The 20,172-nt window shown below is 43.7% G+C and overlaps 1 protein-coding gene across 1 annotated transcript in view; it reads right to left on the bottom strand.

Annotated features, from left to right (window-relative positions):
- Positions 1 to 1,411: 1,411 nt before the first annotated feature.
- TOP1 (DNA topoisomerase I) overlaps positions 1,412 to 20,172 on the bottom strand; it is an 83,496-nt gene continuing 64,735 nt past the window's right edge. Inside the window, exons 10-21 of the mRNA XM_074970214.1 lie at positions 17,772 to 17,893; positions 15,961 to 16,083; positions 14,165 to 14,352; positions 13,299 to 13,443; positions 12,068 to 12,211; positions 10,193 to 10,378; positions 8,269 to 8,337; positions 7,323 to 7,437; positions 5,959 to 6,086; positions 4,235 to 4,329; positions 2,960 to 3,109; positions 1,412 to 1,568 (exon numbers count right to left, since the gene is read on the bottom strand). Of these exons, the coding sequence (XP_074826315.1) occupies positions 1,466 to 1,568; positions 2,960 to 3,109; positions 4,235 to 4,329; positions 5,959 to 6,086; positions 7,323 to 7,437; positions 8,269 to 8,337; positions 10,193 to 10,378; positions 12,068 to 12,211; positions 13,299 to 13,443; positions 14,165 to 14,352; positions 15,961 to 16,083; positions 17,772 to 17,893 (1,568 nt within the window). The 3' untranslated portion in view covers positions 1,412 to 1,465. The remainder of the gene's footprint in view (positions 1,569 to 2,959; positions 3,110 to 4,234; positions 4,330 to 5,958; positions 6,087 to 7,322; positions 7,438 to 8,268; positions 8,338 to 10,192; positions 10,379 to 12,067; positions 12,212 to 13,298; positions 13,444 to 14,164; positions 14,353 to 15,960; positions 16,084 to 17,771; positions 17,894 to 20,172) is intronic.

Genomic DNA, 20,172 nt, shown 5'->3' on the forward strand with positions numbered 1-20,172 from the left:
TATGGCAGCTTGCACTTGTTAAGGAGGAGGGATAGCATGTTGCTTTGTCGCACCTAAGCCACACCGCTCACTGCTGGAGGCTGCTGTTGGCCCCTGTGGGTAGTTGGATGGAAGAACACACAAACGCCAACGTTCGGTTAAGTTGTAGGAATTTATTTTAAATAACCTACAGTTGATTAAAAGGGAATTCATGATAAAAATAGAAGATACTTGTTGAGGAAAGACTGCAGGAAATGGTCTTCTCACACACACTAAGCTAACAATGCCTCTAAAACTAATGATTATAGCAAAAAAAAAAGGTTTCACATTAAAATTCTGCTTTTTAATTTTTAAAATTTTTGTACACAATTACAAAAGAAAAAAATAAAAGCCCTAAAATCTTGATTATTTTTCCTTTTTTGGACCAATGCTCATTTCCCTCGAAATTTATTGACCTGTGAAACTTCTTTTTACACAATAAAATCTTTCAAGTAAAAGAGGGGAGGGGGGTTAAAAAAAAGGGGGGGAAGCAAAGAAAACAGTCTGCCAAACCTAAAAAGTGGGTATTTTTGAAGTGTATAGAGCATGCTCAGAACAAAGGATGATGGGAAAATTGTTTGTCACTGATTTCATTTCTCCTCAAATTCCACACTCATCCCTCCCCCCCACACTCATCCATCCCTCCCCATTTCCCCCCAAAATCTACACGATCTTTAAGATCAAGAAGAAAAACGTTTAAATATTTTAAAATAATTAAAAGAAATAAAAATTCACATTTAAAAAAAGAACACTCAAGTCAGGAAGCATCTTCCCATCATGCTTTGCTTTGAACAGATGTGGTGGGTTGTTTTGCGTTTTTATTAAATTCATGTTCCAATGCCACGATTGTTTTGAGTAAAACTAACAAAAAATAAAATAAAATAAAAGCAGGTACCTCCATGACCATCGTGACAGCTGCGTCAGGTGCGTTGGGTTTTAAAATTTTGTTAAATTCCTGAAATGGGGCAGAGAGAGGGGCAGGGGTTTAAGGAGTCCATTTTCTATTAAAATATAGAAGTTATTGCAAAACCCTAACTGTAAAAACGCACCAATATAATTGGATTTTGTATACAGTAGCTAAAGATCCCCCAAGCTCTTCAGTGTGATGATGAATTTGCCTGGTGGAAGGTTGACAAATCCCCCATCCACTTGCCCTGCCTCGAGAGAAACAAAACAAAACCAAACCAAACCAAACCATACAGCTAGAATTTGGATCTCTGAAACATTTTTAAATAAGTTGTCCATAGGACAACTGGCTCAGCTCCTTTATAATATTTCCAGGTTTATCTTTTCTCAAAGATGTTGGTTTCTTTGTCGGATGCTCGCTTGCCCCTCCTTACCCCCTCCCCCACAATTAGGACAAGTAAGGCTCACAGTTTATCAATCTCCCTAAAACCAGGCTTCCCCCCACCCCTTTTTCCATAAAATCCAGCTCATTAAAAACAGGTTAAAACTCATAATCTTCGTCTGCCATGTCAATTGCCCAGGCAAATTTCTCTCGTTGGGTTTTGTTATAAATCTTCTCTATAGGAATCCCCCACTTCTTACACCTGCAGGAGAGAAGGAGACAAAAGTTAGCCACCTGTGCTCACAAACATGCTCTCTTAATAGGAGCACATATCCGAGGATCATTATTCTTTTTGCTCGAATGCAACATTTTTCCTGTTCTCTCCTGTGCCCCCCTACTCACTGGCTCACACAAAGCTGGTCCCCCCAGGTTGGATTCTCCCACCAGCCTTGCCAACCCCTATTCACAATTCCTGACCAACTCAGCTTGCTGCTAGCTGTCCCGCTCCTTAATATTTGCAAAGAGAGGCTAGGCTAGGCTAATCGGGGACAGGACTCCATTGTGCTTGGCCTGGTACACAAAGGTATACGACACAGTGCTCGTGTCAAAGAGCTTACAACCTGCTACTCCTCCTTCCCAATCTCACCCACTACCCACCCCGCCTGCTGCAGATTTACCTCCCTTCCCACAGTCCTCGAGGCCTCCGACATGCCAAACTCAGGGGCGTGGGCACCCTTATCTGTCCCCATCACTGTGATCACAGGTCACGTTTGAGACATTACTGCACAACACCTTTCCGATGCCACATGGCAGGCTCTGTAGCTAGCAAGTCCAAGCTGTTTTAGTCACTCGGAGTGATTACTTTGGGATGGATTTAACTCACAAGGATAACGCTCAAGTTGCAAACCATCCTGCATGTGCCAGTAGCGAAGGAGACGTTAGGATGGCTAATGGAGATCACAGGACAGGTGTATCTTTGCTAAGAACCATCCAGGCTGCTGACGAGTTTTTCATCTTGTCTATATGGATGCATTGAAAGCATAATGGAAATCCCTTGGCACCAGCCACCTCTTCTCAAACAGAAGCCTTTGCGGTAGGAATTTCTAATACCGTAGGCAATTTAAAAGGCTGAATTCACCATTGACTGCAGAATCCCCAACTCCTGTGTCTGACAAAGGTTAGGTTGAGACTGTCCACATCGCAAGCTGCTTCCCATACAAAACTGGCATGATCGCAGTGTCTGCTCAGAAGGGGCTCAGGACTGAAATAACGAGCAGGATGAGGTGGCTGGCCAAGAGAAGAGAGATGTGCTAGGAGAGCTGAGGGGGAGGGGAAGGAAGTGTTCACAGTATGCCTGTCTCTAGCCTCTACAGATGCTAAATTAAGACACCAAAATGTAAGAAGCAACAATGTAACAGTCACTGCCCTTTTGGTCCCAGAGACACTGTGGTTCCTGCTGGAAAGTGCTCTTAGAAAAAATGATTGAGGTCGGTCTAAAATACAAAAGATTCAGAGAGGCTGAGATTTCCAGGAGGGTCAAGCTACTGCCTGGAAACGGATTACTAGGCAGAGCTGTGCTAAGCCTCCCACCACTCTGGGACAGTACACACAGCACAGGGGCAGGCGGGAATCCTTCCCCACATGGCGGCTTACCAGGCAACTGAGATCCTGGGATCCAGGTAGTTGAGTTTGGAGGTGCCCAAGGCAATTTGCTTGTTCTCCTCTCTGTCTGTGGCCTGAACCTCCAGCTTCATCAGCTGCTCCTCAATCCTCTGCACGGCTTTTTTCTTACTCTCCACTGTCCTGTGGATGAGGAAAGAATCAGGGAACTGGTCAGAAAGAGCTAGGCCTTCGTGGGGGTTCATTATTACCCTATGGGGATCCAAAGGGACCCTAGTAACTCGCACCTTCCCTGAAAAGATCCAGTGCTTGGCAAATGATACCAATCAGCACTGAGGTGAAAGGTGACAACACTTTAAACAGTTCAATACACAAAATCAAGAATCTGGTATCAACTAAAGCTATTTGATGACGTTTTAAGGAGGCAGAATGCAGTTCCCCAAGTTGGAATTTGTCCAGGACTCTAGCGGTAACATTCCTATTCCCATATAAAGAGAAACCCCAGTTTAAAGCCAGGCAGTCCACTCCTGCATGAAGTGGTATGAGATCATCTATTAAGCACAAGAGCGCAGTATTCAGTCTGATCTGAAAGAGGGTCATTTTTCCTACTCTGTTTGTAGAGTACCCCCTTGAAAGTCTAAGTGCAAGTGTATGCTCCTATCTGGTTTTTGCATTCAGCACCCAACACGCTGCTCTGTAGTTTCTACTGGAGCAGACACTAAGATACCAACCATCTCCTACTCTGTGCACCAGAGGGAAAGCACATTGCTCAGCAAACTGCTTCCTGGGAGAGGTAGGTAGGTAGGTGGGTAGGGCCTGGGTGGCGGAGCAGAACAGAGAGAGGTTTGGACGAGTCATAACAGAATGATTTCTTCACAAGAGACTGAAAACTAACAGCGTGAAGACGGCCCATTAATAGGCTCAGAAGATGTGACCTGGGGATTCTGAGGAGTGTTCTGCACTCTCCTGTCACAGACGTGCTTCCAGTCTCTCGCTAAACCATCAGCCACATGCCGAGCTCATGGAAGCTTTGCCGGTGAGGGTATGTTGTGAAAAGCAGAGATCCATGCCCCTTGCTAGTGACCACGTAAGGAGCGACAATGACAGACTACACCGTGCTCCTCAGCTAGGTGGCCATTTGCTAATGCAGGCTCGAAAGCGTGGGGCGTGGGGAACAAAAACTCAGAGGATCATGGATCTGGAGGTATTTAAAGCAGCACCGCTGAAGTAACGATCCCGTTTGGGGCTATTGCCCTGCGCTACCGCGTGAGACCTCTTACAGCTTATCTGCACTGAAGCCAGACTTACTTTTTGGACTTTTCATCCCTCCGGACCTTGGCATCGGCTTTGGCGCTTTTCAGTTCTCTCCTGGCATCGGCTAACTGGTCCTTCTTGGCATCGATCTAGAAGAGGCAAAAACCCAGAGAGCAGGGTGGGAATTAGGAGTCACACCCACAGAGTGTGAACGACTACAGAAGAGGGGTTCGCTGACATCCAGGTCAACTGTACAAACCTCCTAGCAGATTCGCCACCTGTATTGAAGGGCCTGGGATTCAACTGGTGAAGTATATGTCTGAGTGGGACACGAGCCAGGGGCTTTAAATAAAACCTCATACACTGGGCCTACATTTTCAAAAGTGACTAGTGACTTAAGACACCGTAATGGTGTCTAATTTGCTATGCACTTGCCCTCTGACAATCAAGCCCATCCAAGGTGAACACTGGAAAATGGAGTCACTCCAAATCACTAATCACTTTTGTAAAAATTAGGCCATTGGTATTTCAGATGTGTTGTGCACAGAGATGAGGTTGGGGACGGTGCAGAGGGGATTATCTTTGTCACAGAAAGGGGTTCCTGTGGCATTAGGAATAGACAGTTCCAACCAGAAGGTAGTAAGTAGGATAAAGCCTCTGGTTACTGCTCAGGAATTGGCATCTGAGCAAGGGAACTGAGTGGAAGTACAGTAGGATTTGACAAAGCAGAGCTGGCCAATAGCCCATTTAGTCAGTTAGCCTCTCTGAGTATGCTGGATGCAAACCAATAAAAATTCATCTAAATATACCATACAATCCCATGGAGGGAAATTTCCTGACCCCAGCTTGTGATCAGTTTATGCCCTGAAGCATAAGGATTCCATGCTCTTGTAATCTTCCAAAAAATATCAAGCACTGAATCTAGACAGTCAGCCTTAGCTTGGGATCTAGTAAGGTTTAAAGATTCCCAGCTCCTTAGTCCTCAACTGCTATTTTGAAACTCTCCTCCTCCTCCCAAGGTAACAACTCAAGTCAGTTGTAAAAATCAGGGGTGGGGGCAGCCAGGTTAGGTGTTACAGAAGCAAGAGAACACCCTAGTGCTAAAACAGAACACCTTATTGAGAGGGTTATTTTAAAGTCAGGCTGTGAACAGACCTAGCCACATTTTGACCTCATGGCCTTCGGCAGAAACAATCTGTAAAGGAAGAGGTCGAGTTAGAGGAGTAGAGTGCACTGCGCGCAAAAGCTGAATTGATACAAAGGTCTACCAGGCCACTCTGAAAGGAGTAGACACCCGCTCTGGTTTCCTTTCAGGGCCACAAATCAGAGAAAAGGACTGTGGTTTTAATTTAAGTGTCCTCAGCGTGCAAATCAGACTTTGCTGAGGGGAAAATGACATGTTGCAAGGAAGATATTATAGGGACTTTTTTGGCTTAGAAAGCCAGCTCATGACCTCGGCACCTGATTGGTTGGCTAGGGGGCAGAAAGTTAGCTGAAAGGTGGCAGATTTCGTTCTATCCAAGTGAAAAAGGGTGCTTGTGTCTCAGACAGTCTGTCCTCAAGGTGGAAGATTTCTTTTTAAAAACCAGAGGACTCGTTACAAGACAGAGTGGTTTCAGATCCAGCCACACTAGCACTCCGTAGGCAGTGGAAAGTGGACTCCCCTTCAGTGGAATTTGCTACACCGCAATTAGAAGCAAATGATGATACACCCACAACTAAAGGAAAAAAAAGTGATTTCTAGCTGTGCCTTTAATCGAAAGGAGACTAAAAATTACCTTGGTTTGTAGATTCAGCATGGATTTCTCAAAAGTCTTTGGTGGCGCCCTCTGGTGGTTACACAAAATAGCAACAGCTCTATTGGCACGGTTATAGGAAAGGATCTTTGCTGGGATGTTATCATCCGCTGAAAAAGTCGAAAAGCAGGTGAAACAATTCGGAGAGGCTGAGCAGCCACGGACATGCGCCGTTGCTTTTACTGATTCATATTCACTAATGAGGCTAAGTTAGTCTGAATTCATCTCTAGTACGCCAGCCTCATTTAAATCCCAAACCCAAATTTTATTCTGGAACCAAGGAGTTAAAGATGCCATTTACTTCTCTTTGTGTACCACAGTCATGAGTAATTTCAGCAGAGAAGAGCACATCACGGTCAACAATGGAGAGGGACAACGTATCTTGCAGTCAGAACAGAGTAAGTCAGGATTGTTCTTGATAGTACGTAACCTTGGGCCTGACACTTAACTGTGCTAAGCCGCCATTCCCCCTTCTGTAGGAAGGACGGTATCTCCTTGCCTTAGAAGGAGGGTTGGCTCACCCATGTCTTGTGCAGCATTTGGATGGATGGCGTTACAAAAATGGCCAAGTACTAATGTTGGCCTGCAGGTCTGAAGGGGGGGATTTTCCAGGACACAGCCACTCTCCCTCTCTTCCGACCTCAAAGGGTCACTTCTAGAATTTTAAGTTTCATAAGATAAGACACCCATCAAGACAGTGGGAGGCAGGTAGGTCCTGGAGACCTAGCTGTGCTGGCTGCAGCACACTTGGAGATGATGGTATGAATGCACCAAGATGGCTGTAGGCCAAGTCTGCATCACCCCAGTCCTGGAGTCACTGGCCCATCCGCAGTGCAAGCCAGTAGCCACAGGGCTGTTTTGGCAGCTGTGGATTGGCTAGAGGCTGCAGATCCCTCAACAAACTCTCTCATGTCAGCCATGCCTCTTATGTTGGGGGCTGCAAGGGAAGTAGCATAGATCTAGAATAGCCAACCCTATGCCACCTGGCATTTTAAGAGAATCCCTAGGAAGCCGGTAAAGTCCTCTTTGAGGTTGCCTTGTGCCACTACAGTGGGACAATACAGCCTTGTGAGGGACCAGAACATACTTTCCCAATAATCTAAACACTTCAAGGGAGGTCAAACTTTGGAACTTAAGCCGAAAGAGGGGAGAGTTTTTGGGGAAATCCTAAGCCATGTTTCATCCTAAATAATTTGTCCATCCCGTTCCTAGGGTTTTGGGCCTCATTATCCAGCAAGACCATTTTGTACTCACTGAGGCACCCCAGGGATCCACCCCAAGGCATCACCACCACACAAATCACCACCACAAATGAGGCTAGGTGGTCCCAGACAAATAGCACTTACGGGTAGTGAGTTCTTTTAGCTGTTGCTGTAGCGTGATGGAGGCATTGTAAGTACGGAATACCTTGGCTGTCAGGCCCTCCATAAGGTCTTGAAGATGTTTATTTAAGATACTGGTCTAAGGGAGCAGAAAGAGTTTGAGGTTTCAGTCACTCCAGCACTAGGACTAGAATCCTTCTGAATATTTGCATCCTTGCTAGACTCACAGTCTTGCCATTGGACCAGAGGTTTAACTGTGAATTTCTAGGTACCCACACTATGATCCAGGCAAGGAGAATATGTAACCCATGCCTGGAACCTTGCTGTGTCTTCCTTAGGCCAATATAGGAATAATGGAATATGTGGTAGCTACAACTATTGACAAAATGAACAAGGGGCTGGGGCGGAACTGGGCTGTAGATCTGCATTGATGGAGACTATGGAGGAGGAAGAACTAGCATCTGATGTGATCACTTGAATGAATGACAAAGCAATTCTTCTTCCTTCACTGTTATACTTTTGGCCCCAATACGTGGGGGTGGGTCTGTCTCACCTCAGTAGAGGCACTCAGCTCCTTCACAGTGTTCAAGTTGATCTGAGTGTGTGTGTGTGTGGGGGGGTGGGTAGCAAGGCTATCACCTCACACGTCCCACGCCTCCTCCCCATGCTTAGGCTGCTGTTGCATAGCAACCAGCCCTTAGTCGGAGCAAGCCAGTCTGCTTAAAGACTAAGATTTTAGACCAGTCATGTAAATGGGCACATCCCTATGGAGACAGATGGCCATTGCCTCTGTGCCAGTCTCTGCCAGGCCCACTGGAAAGAGACAGATGAAATCGAGGCCTTCTCTGTGGCAGTACGATTTGCTATTGGCTGGCCAAAACAATAGAGCCGTCGTACCACGTTCGTCTAACAGCATAGTAAGAATCACCAGGGTTAGAGTAAGGAGCTCTGAAGCAGTATTGTTGCTTACATTGAGTCTGTCAAAGAGGTCATCCTCAGGCTGCTTGTTCTCCATGAACAGCTGTAGATTCTTAAAAACCTACAAGAAAGGAGAAGGGGAAAAAATACTTCACAAGGCAAAGCAAGGAGACTAGATGGCCCTGGGGTTTGGGAATGGGATAGAGAGCCTTTTGCTTCTGGGTTCCCAGTTCAACAGTGCCTGAAGGTCATTACCTTCTAAAGGCTACCTGGTGGTCCATGTGAGAAGAGTTGGATCCCATTCCAAGTGGACAGGTATCCACATCCCAAGTCACCACTCAAGCTTGTGCTAATAGTCTCTGCCCTGGCAGCAGAAGAGCCAAGGAGTGAATGGCCCATCTCACACCTCTGAGGTGATCCATCTAGGTCAGAGCTGAGGGAGACTCTACTACCGCCGTTGCTATTAATTGCCGTGGTTAAAGAGAGAGCCAAGCTGGCACTTTTCCCTGGCAGAACAAGGTTACTCTCGGAGCATCCTTGCTATCCAATGTGCACTCTGATCCTTCTTCCATTGGGCAGAGTTGCCATCTCAGGCCCAAAGCAGTGACGTAAACTGCCTTGGCAGCCCCGATACAGCCACATCCCTTAGTTGCATTTGATGTTTCATATAACTACACCACAAGCAGTTACACTCAAAAACAATCAAGGCTTCCTAGATTATGCAGACAGACCACGAATCCCTGCTCTACATGGCTCTGAAATCACTTGAAAATTCAACTTCCAGGCTTTTCAGCCACACATTTTGATAACAAGACGACATCTAATACACAGAGATTTCTATTTCCATAATAATCAATTCCCCCACTGCGAACTCTTAAAGAACACACCCCAAGAGGGACTAATGCCAATGAATTTAGTAACAGAAAAATAGATTTGTCTTTCTTAACCCCTGTGACCCCCTCATTTCTATAATAGCAGCAGTTTGAAAAAAAAAAAGTCAACATTTACTGCTCTTCGCCATTCAACTCGTCACAGCATTACAAACACTGTATTTTATACACTGTGCTATGTGCATAGTTAGTGGGCCTGATTCCTATCTCTTACACCAGAGTAAATACAGTGTAAATAACTCCCTGGATTTTGTTTAATGCCTCTGCTTATATTGAATGGACGGAGATTTATTTTGAAGCGATCCAAGTAACAACAGAGATAGAACTGGTGGACTGAATATAAACAAAGCAAATAAATATTGCATGGAACAGGAAGGTCTCAGTCAGCACGTATGTATTTTGTACAATAGTTCTTAGGTCAGGCATACTTCAGCGAAGCTGCTCCACTGATTTACACCAGAGTACCTGAGAACAGAGCCTAGCCCACTGAAGGCAAACATTCAGACGTGAGCTTCAAGAAAAGCAATCCCTTGTATAATATCCAGGCACATGTCCATGATACTTGAGGCATAACTCCAAGTTTGCTTACTGCTACGCTAGTAACAATGCAGCCCGGTACTGGCCATCCTGTGCCCTTCATGCTGCTGGGGAGGGTTGGCTTTTGCACCTGTGGATATGACTGTGTCCCAAAGACGTCTACCACTGAGAAAAAAGCAGGATGCTAAGGCTGCAGACTAGCAACCCGTTCACATAATGGCTTTAAAATAACCATTGCTGGTCACATAGGTATGGCATGGATTAAATGGCCACTAGCTCAGAGCATGGAGACCTTACAAAAGGAGAAACCTTGAATAAAGGCCTCACAGTATGGTTAGTTCACATCAGAACCAGGCAGGTGGCAGCCTTACTCCTCCAAAGCACCCACAGAAAGGGAAGGTCAGAAGATAAGCTAAGCTATCTTATTTTCTGCCTTCACATTTGGATAAAAAACGATGTACAGGAACTGCCACTTCTGGAGATTTTCCACCAGCCAGTTCCTCCTTTCCTTGCAACACTGCACGGGGACAAGAATGAGAAACATCTCACCCTCTTCTCAACGGGAACTTTGTTGTAGTATCGGATGGAGTCTTTACCAAGGAAGTCAAATTCAACCATGTATTCCTGGCCATCCAACTCCGGATGCAAATTAATGTGTTCCACTCGGAGGGAGCAGCAGCCAACGGTGTCCGCTGTCTCCCCTTCTTCCTTCTCGTTACCAGCTCTCAGGGCAAGCTACAAATTGAACAACAGAAGGGGAGGTGGGCAAATGGAATCAAAATAAGAGGTTTAGCATTTCAAACTGCTCTGGTAATTTATGGATTGTGGGGTCCTCTAGGAGTCTTGTCTGCCCAGTAACCAGGGTATTCTGATTTAGCGGGGTACAGTGTGTGCCTGATCCTTGAATAGAAGGGGAGCATGGACATTCAGAGAAGCTAAAGACAGGTAACTCTCAAAAGGAGAGATTTGAAACTTAGATTACTGACGTTAAAATATAAATAGTTGGAGACACAATGAAGTGCAATGGAAGTTATATGCCTGGAGCCAAAAGAGGGAGAAGACATCAAAAGAGACATCAAAATCAGGATAAATAAAAAGTTGATTATATTTTAAACTGGATTTTTTATATAAATTAAAACTTTAAAAAAACCCTGTTTAAAATTAAATTTGACATTATGACAACCTATGGTAAGCCCTAATTTACTATAATTAGTAAAATTATTTAAATAAAAAAGAAAGCTTGTGCCTTAGTTACTTTTGGTTTCATTTTAGCTAGCAGTTGCAGAGAGAACATATATTAATGTTCTTCATTTGCACTAGTTTATTCAAAGGTGAGAGACACTGACAAAGCTGACCAAACAGGAAAGCTTTTCCTCTTCCAATCTAGGCATACAAACCAGGTGGGAGAGGATGAAATCTATTAATGCTAAAGACATGGGACCAGATTTTCAAAGATATTTAGACACTTTAGGATATAGATAGGTTCCCAGTGGGATATTAAGAGCAAATAAGCAGGTTTAAAAATAAGAATCTGCATAAGTGTAGATTGAGCTATATGATAGCTTAAATAAACGTATATAGATATAGCGTATCCTCCTGGTTGGCCAAAAGTACCACCACATTTAGAGGCTGCATATAATTGCAAACAAACATGTTTTAATATTATCTACCAAGGAGAATGAACCTTTCTTTAGGAAAATAACTAAAAAGGACACATGCAAAACAAGATTAAAAGCAATTATTTACAAAGTTTCCTGCTTGCTAATTTAAATCACGACTAAAATTACTGTGATTTAATTCAATCCACACTGATCAAAATGAGTAATTAATTGGTCACAGAAGCCACACAGCAGTGCTATCACTATTTGGGACACAGTTTTAAATACTACAATTACGTAAACATGGTGACGGACTACAGTTTTCTTAAGTGTGGCAAGAGGAAACAGCACAGTTCACGTCAGAGTCGTGAGCTTCATAACTAATTGGTAATAAAAAGCAGGGCATTCCAGTAGGAGTCAGAAACCACTGGAAGCCAAGGGCCATACACCCACCTGCAGAGCTCCCACTGATCCAACTGGGGGACTCTGGAATTAACCTAATTGTGACTTTTGTCTGAACAAAACAGTATTGCCCAACGTAGCCAGGTTCAGTATGGCAATTTATTGATCTGGATTTCCAGTTAATTGGGAGGAAGTGGAGACCAGAGTCACTCCAGGAGAAGACCTCTGGGTCCTCTGAGGACTGGACTTCTAATAGAATAACCAGGAGTTTCTCTCAGAGCCCTTCAACTCCCTTATTTAATTTGTGCAGTGGGTGAGCGTTTCTATCAGAATTTTATTTGGGCTTAGGGACAGGTGCCCAACAGCCCAGCATCTTTATTCAGAATGAGGCAGGAAGAGGAAACTGCCAGAAATCAACCCTCACTTTATCAATGAAGTACAGTGCCACAGCTCTCTGTCGCACTTTCATCTCTTTGGACTTCCAGTCTTCTCGATATTGATTCCGTATCTTATCCACACACTTCTTCAACCTCCGAGCTGTCTCGTATTTCTGCCAGTCCTTCTCACCCTGCAGAGACAGTCACAAGAAAGTCAGCACACCTGAAAGTGAGCAGCAGAAGCAGAGAGAGTTCCTACTCAAACCTATGTGCACAAAATCACTGGGAATTCATTGCTCAAAGTTCTGCCTGAACTAAGTTCTCATGCAGTTGTACATCGTTCAGTAGCCATGACATCAAGTGCCTGCACAGAAGTCAGAAATCAGATGAGAGAGGTACTTGGTTTTCCAGGCCCCTCAATGTACAAAGGTACCCCCTACTCTATTAAGGAGATTGCTATTTTCTTAGCGGTCCCCTTCTCACAATTAGAGACCCACTCAGCCATAAAGCCATAAAGACAGCAGAGTGAACTCATTTAAAAAAAGATTTGAATAGCACATTAGATGTGTGAGATGATACAGTTACTATAGGTCAGCAGAAATGATGTCCCACCACACACTCAGGACAAGACTCTTATTTCGCTCCAGGGGAGCCACCTGCTCTCTTAAAAACAGGCAATTTTCCCGCTGAGAAGGCCAAAAATCTGTTCTACTAAAAAAGGAAATCCAATTACCTTCAAAATCTCATCATTTGTTTTACATGATTTGACAGTTACCAGTTATCCGTGCCCACAGAGGGGTTTGTTCTTCTCAGAACATCACCTCCGCCTCCATCTTGCAGTGAAGTAACATAGCTGGATTTATGCTTTTCAATTGACTGACACCCAGCACATGGTTAGGAATTCACTGCATGATCAGGCAGGAGACATTGGGGCCAAACTTAGAGACAAAACTGGCAGAAATTTTCTTCTACGTTTACTCCAGAGCATGAAAGGCTCCCAACTAGGACGAGAACATCCTTTCATCCAGAAATCTGAAAGTACTTCATAGATATTATTCCACACCCCTACAGAATAGCTATTACTCCCTATTTGGCAGATGGGGAAACTAAGGCAAAGTGACTTGCCCAATATCACACAGTGAGTCAATGGTAGAGTAAGAAAAAAGTTGGTCTTGCCTCCCTGTCCACTGCCTTAACCACTAGATAACCAACTCTCTTAAGGGGGGGAGTGTGGCTAAGATGCAGCATGGCCAAGCAACCTTCCAGATAAACCATTACCTTGATTCTAGAGCTGGGGTTCAACATGATGTATTTAATAGATCCTTGGATGTTTTCTGTCCATGACACCAACCAGGTCACCTTGTTATCATACCGGACCTCCTTCCATTTGTGACCTGGAGGAGGTGGGGGAACTTTGGAATCCCTGCATAAGGTAACAAAAACAGCGAGAGGAAAGAAGTGGTCTTAATAGACCCCAGGTGACAAAATATAGATGACCAGCAAAGATTAAAGTGTTAATGGACAGCAACAAATATTAAACAAGTCTCTCTCCCTACTCTAGTCTGGGCAACCGCATTTCTGTAGCGGGATAGTAAGATGAATCAAAATGAAAGTCAAAGATCAAGAGAAACACAGTCATGGTTATGCTTCTTATGGAATCATTCCCTTTTGTTAATTATTGTGATAAGTAGCATTGTTGGGAAGCTCGTTGCTTTGATTTGGGGATGTTTCTGCAGCTTCACTAGTCTACATGGAGAGGGAGAAGTCTGAAGACCCTACACATTGGTCTGTTGCCTCTTAGGAAACAAGAAAAAGTCAAGTGGGAGATCCATACATAAAATAAATACCCTTTGGCCCCAAGGGAATAGAATGTAACAGGAGCTGCCCTGCACTGTAACAGCAGATGCTGGTGTTGATCAACACTGAGGTGTGTGGACAGAGCTCTGTGTCTCTCTTATGTAAAGAATGGCTTGTAGACAACTGATGCTTTCATTATACTTCTCACCCTTCAAAACACCTAAAATGACGAAGAAACCCAACACATGAACTTTTGAATGCTTAGATGCCATGTCAAGTTACATATACGATAAAAAAAGTTATCCTAACTAGTAAGCAAAGCAAGGTGCAAAGCATCCCATGCTCACTTGCTGCAATTAATGATGATGTCTTCTGGCATGATCCGTCTCTTCAGCATGCCCATTTTGGGATGGTTGCCACGCCCTCTGAAGAGACCTGGGGGTTCAATCTTGAAGTTGGCGATCCTCTCCTTGTGGTTATCCATGATACAAAAGCCATATTCTTTTAGTAACCGCTCATTCTCCTCTTTGATTTTCTAGGAAGACACAAAGCAGGGGGATTGCACTGCACCCAAAAGATACCAAGTAGCTCAGTGACAGAACAAAGCAAAATTCATTTATTATTTGTATTGCAGTAGCACCTACAGGCCCCAATCCGGACTGGGGCTCCATTGTACTAGGTGCTGTACAAACACTGAATAAAAGGCAGTCTTTGCCCAGAACAGCATACAATCTAAATGGCAAGACAAACAGCAATAAAGTCAGGAACTAATAGTGAAGGCTACGATTTTGTCACAGATGTAACTGAATTCATGACTTCCAGAGATCTAGTGACTTCAGACCGTGGTGACTGGGAGCTGCAGGGTCCCCCCACTACCCCTGTGGTGGGGGACCCTGGAACTCCAAGCTAGAACCCCCGCAGCTACCCAGCTACCACAGGCAGTGTGGGGACTCTGCAGCTCCCCATTTTGTCAGGGGTATTTTTAGTAAACGTCACGGACAGGTCACGGGCTTCCGTGAATTTTCTTTATTGACCCTGCAGGACCTGTCCGTGACTTTTACTAAAAACATCCAAGACAAAATCTTAGCCTTACTAATAGGCTAATGTAATACATGCAACATGTACAATTTTTTCTAAATTTGTAATTACATTTCACTTGTCTCGGACCTATTTCCCCAAACCAACTGCCTCTCCATTCCCCTCTGTCCATGTGCCACAAACATCAAGTTTAAGGACTTTTGATCCACTGCATTTAACATCATGTTGTTTAAAGAAACAAGCTTCTCACTTTGAGACCTAATAACACAAGGTTGAAAGGTATGAAGAAATCAATGCATCCTTAAATGAAGTTGCACCAACTGAGAAGTGGACCAAAAAAAGCCCCTTCTACTCTATTAGTTATCTGGGGTGGGGTGTATGTCAACCAATATTTATCAGATAAAAAGCTGAAAGCCAGAAAAGCCAGGCACATGCTCTCTTCCACATTGGGAACCTTTGAATCCTGACACCATGGGGTTCAACTGTATTGGGAAAACCATCCCCCATCCAATTAGAGGAGCTCTGAACCTCACCACCTAGGACAGTTAAACTAGAATTACATTACCCAAGGCACTAAATGGAACCAGATTTAGATCTTGTGATAAGTTTCTAGTTCTTACTAAAGTGGGTATCTAGGGGTTGTGTGGAAGTGGAGGGAAGACATGCAGATACTCCTTGAAAAAAAACCAAACTCTTTGTCCTAGTAACACCATGGTGCTGAAAGAGAAAGGGCCAGAAATGTTTTATCATCAGAAAGAGAACTGCAGTAGGTGGAGGTTTCTTACTAAACATTGCTCTCGACATATTACCTATGCAGACATGTTAGAGGAACATAAGTGACACAAGGAATCTCAGGGATGTTACTAGGAAACGAGCCGCTGGCCTCTTAGTCATCACATTAAGATCAGCAGAGAGACAGACTTTTAGCTAGAAGTGCAATACTTCTGCCAATCCCCGCTGGGTGGGAAAGGTTCTAGCAAATCCCTTCAGCGTGAGAGGAGTGACAGACTGCGCATAGATGATATGGCCAGAGGAACGAGTAAAGGATAATGATAAAAAAAACACCTAAATGGCTAGAACAGTCTTCTACAATTCCCTAAAGTACCTGTTTCTCTTCCTTGGACATCTGTTTCCTAGCTTCTGACTGAGCTTTGAAATACTGGCTCATCTGGGAGAAGTCACACTTGTTGAGGTTGGTGATGGTACTCTTTTCTTCTGAAGTCATTTCCTGGGAGGATGAAAGTAGAGCTTGAAACCTTCTTATAGTTAGAATAAGGATATTTAATTGCCCCTCCCAGCCCGTAAAGAGGTATCAAAGGGCAAATGCTCCTAATAAACACAGCTTCTGCCTGTCTATCAAAGAGCTGTCAACTTCTAGTAAGTACTCAACCTAGTCAGGGAGAATGAGAAAAGGATGAAGAGGGTATATGTGGCACACAGAACACTAAGACTGTGTCTGATCTTTGCAAGCACGGAGTGTATATTCTATTACACAGCAACCTTTCAAACCACTTAGCCATTCAAGGGTTGACGACGTTACTGGGGGAAGGAGAGGCCGTCGAGGTAACCTGGGTCAGCTGCCTGAATATGCTTATTCTCTTGGCATGCTTATACTGGTTGGGGTGGTGAAGCTCCTACTTTGCAAGACTCAGAAAGGGGCTAGCCTCTGATACAAAGGTAGTGATGGCTCTTCAATTCCACAGTTTCAGTGGGGCAAAGATTCATAAAATTCCAAAGCCAGAAGGGGCCACTGTGATTGTCTATTCTGACCTCCTGTATAAAACACAGGCCACAGAACTTCTCCAAATAATTCCTAGAGCAGAGCTTCTACAAAAACATCCAATCTTGATTTTAAAGCAGTCAGTGATGAAGAATCCACCACGATCTTCGGTAAGTTGTTCCAACGATTAGTTACTTTCATTATTAAAAACGTGTGCCTTATTCCCAGCCTGCATTTGTCTAGCTACAACTTCCAGCAATTGGATTGTGTTATATCTTTCTCTGCTAGCCAGAAGAGCCCATTATGAAATATTTGTTCCCTGTGTAGGTACTGCTAAACTGTAATCAAGTCACCCCTTAACCGTCTCTGTTAAACTAAACAGATTGAGCTCCTTGAGCCTACCGCTATAAGGCATGTTTTCAAACCCTTTAATCATACTCCTGGCTCTTCTCTGAACCTTCTCCAATTTATCAACATCATTCTTGTATTGTGGACACCAGAACTGGACACAGTCACACCAGTGCCAAATAAAGAGGTAAAATAACCTCTCAACTCAGAATTTCCCTGTTTATGCATCCCAGGATTGCATTAGCTCTTTTGGCCATAACATCACATTGGGAGCTCACGTTCAGCTGACTATCCACCATGACCCCCACATCTTTTTCAGAGTCACTGTTTCCCAGAATAGAGTCCCTCATCCTGTAAGTATGGCCTACGTTCTTTGTTCCTAGATGTAGACATTTACATTTGGCTGTATTCACACGCATATTGTTTGCTTGCACCCCGTTTACCAAGCAATCCTGATTGCTCTGTATCAGTGATCTGGCCTCTTCATTATCTGCCACTTCCCCAATTTTTGTGTGATCTGCAACTTTGGCAGTGCTGATTTTACATTTTCTTCCAGGTCATCGATAAAAACGTCATGATCAGCTCAGCCATACCCACCATGTCACATCACATGCAAGTATGACTTGCAAAAGGTCAACCCTTGTTCGTTTAAGAAATATTTACCAGGAGGCCCTTCTTGGAAAACTACAGCGTAAACAGGAACTTTCAGTGCTAACATCTGAGCCAGCCCTTTGGTCTCTGCCTCACACTAGCATTTTGTGCACCAAGTCAGAGTAGACCCATTTCTCTCTCTAACACTCAGGAGAAAATGGCCGTGTAGGCTGTCATCCCAGTCCAGGGATCCATACCTTTCTCCAGTCTTTAAAAAAGTTTTTCCTGAAGATATCCTTTGTAGTGTACTCATGATCAAGCATTTTTGCAAAGAATGTAGCAACTTCTTCTGCTTTGGGGCTCAGCTTCATTACTTTACCTATGAGAGAGGAGGTTTAAAAAAGGTCAGCTGAAGATGTTCATTCCCTAAATCATTCTGCTTTTTGCACTGTGATGTTTCAAGAGATCCAGGAACCCTTCCATGCAACCGTGGACTGCTATGGATGTACAATACACAGCCAGATTAGCCACCCTATGGAAGTATATGGTTTGTCCTAGTATTTCAGTGAGGTTTTGTTAAGTGTGCTGTATAGCACCACAAACTAGTGTCCCTTGACAGTAAGTACAGGATGCAAAGGGAGTAGAGAAGAACGATCAGACTATTGAGGCCTAAAATTTGACTTGCATTAAAATAGTTATAATATGATCTAGATGTTATAATATGATAATATGGCTTTTATTCAATTCCATCTTCTGCCTCTCAACATCTTTACTAAGCCAGGAGACAACGAATCATTTAGCCTTCCTATTCCCCTCACACACACTGTTTAAAACATGTCAACTTCCTGTCTATGAATAGGCAGCTATTTCTAGCCAGGAACAGAGGCAAATCTCTGCCAAAGCATGCGCCAGTGACACCCACAAGTAGGGTAGTAAGTGGTGCCAAACACTCATCTCCCCTCGCACAGGAAGGTAAGTATGTGTGAACTCTACCAACCAATGGAATGAGAGATTCAGGTATCATGGGAATACACTCCAGTGTCTCCAACTCCTCATACTCAAAATAGAGTCACATTTAGTTCTTTCAGTGATTGGTGAGGTCATATTTCAGCTTGGTTGCAGGATCACAATAGAGCCTTTCCTCAAAATGAAATCACTGTGAAGAAGAGATCTTTTGGGAGTGAGGAAGAAGAAATTGCTGAACATTCAAGGTCTACCTTTTCTACTGAGCATGCCTCTTCAGTCCCAGATCTCATTGTTGACATCACATTATGCTCCAGCGCTCTCTGAGAAATATTTTGAATGCATCTCATGGATACAGCTAATAGTGAGGAATATTTTAAATCTCAATTGCTTGTTGAAGAGTCAGCACCAGTGATTTTTTAATTGACTCTTTTACCTCACAAAAGTCACTGCCAGAACTGTTGATGTTAACTGTTTAATAAAGTACTGGGGAAGTAAAATGTAGTCCTCTTGATTCACCAAGTGAAAGACTGACATTATATGCAAAAATTAAAGTGAGGAAACTATCTGCCCAACCTAAAGAACTTAAGTCAACAAAACGTAGCAAAAGAAGGCTCACTTGGCCAAAGATGATTGAATAAGTCACACTAGAAACTAAGATACCAACAGGATTGCTGTTAGTTTAATTGTAACAAACATACACTGTTTGTTTACTTATAGCAGGAAGCAGCAAAACAGAGGGTTGCAAAGGAAAAAGGGTTAAGGCTGCTAAACCAGTTGAAAAACGTGCCAGTGATCAGCTGGTAAGATGTTTTGGGGGTTAAATCCCATTAAAATTGCTCAAAAGTTGCCTACAGTTGGCACAGAGTAACTACTGGCCTCGGTTGTTATTTCGTAAACAGAACTGCAGAAACAGACTTGCTTGGATTGAATTTCATCCCTCACTTTCCCTTCTTTCAAAGGCTTGAGCAGTCTTCCTGTGATGGGACTACAACTTCAGTACTATGGAATTTATCAAGAGCCCTGAATGTTAGTAACTCAGCTTAAAAAACAAGAGCAACTAACAGGCTACTTTGGCGTTCACAGCTCCTTTACAGGAGTCTGGTGCTGCAAGTGACTGGGAGCCCTAGCAATAGCTCAGGCAGTAATTATGGACATCCTGTTAGATGGAAGCTGGCATTCTGCTGCAAAAGCAGGACTGGTCCTGGGATGGACTCCTCTACTCAGAAGAAGCTGGCAGGTGGTTGACCAAATGTGGAGTACTGAAGGCTAGAAGTTATTCTAGGGTAATCTCTGAATTGGACAATGTCTCCTGAGCACAGACAGTAGGATGCTGAGCAGATCTCTCACAATAGCTTGTGTGTGAATTCAACACCTCATTTTCCTAGAGATGGTCTTTGGGGTGGCTTGGACATTTGTTTGAACGTGTTACTGGTTAAAAAGAATCTCACCACTTCTAATTTTAAAACTTCCACAATGTTTCATGGGAACAGCCCACTGCTTCTGAAGCAATTTTACAGACAGATGCTGCTTTAGAATGAAAAATTCAATTTTCATCCACTCAAGTACCTGTCACTTAATCCAATCCCTGGTTAATATGTTCCTCCATTTAATATGATCATACCTGCAGGAACCAAATCATCATTTATATTAAAATAAGTTCTGCCTTTTATTCCGATCACTTCAGGCAGGTAT

This window comes from Natator depressus, chromosome 13 (assembly GCF_965152275.1).
Source record: "Natator depressus isolate rNatDep1 chromosome 13, rNatDep2.hap1, whole genome shotgun sequence".
In the NCBI taxonomy this organism is placed as follows: Eukaryota; Metazoa; Chordata; order Testudines; family Cheloniidae; genus Natator; species Natator depressus.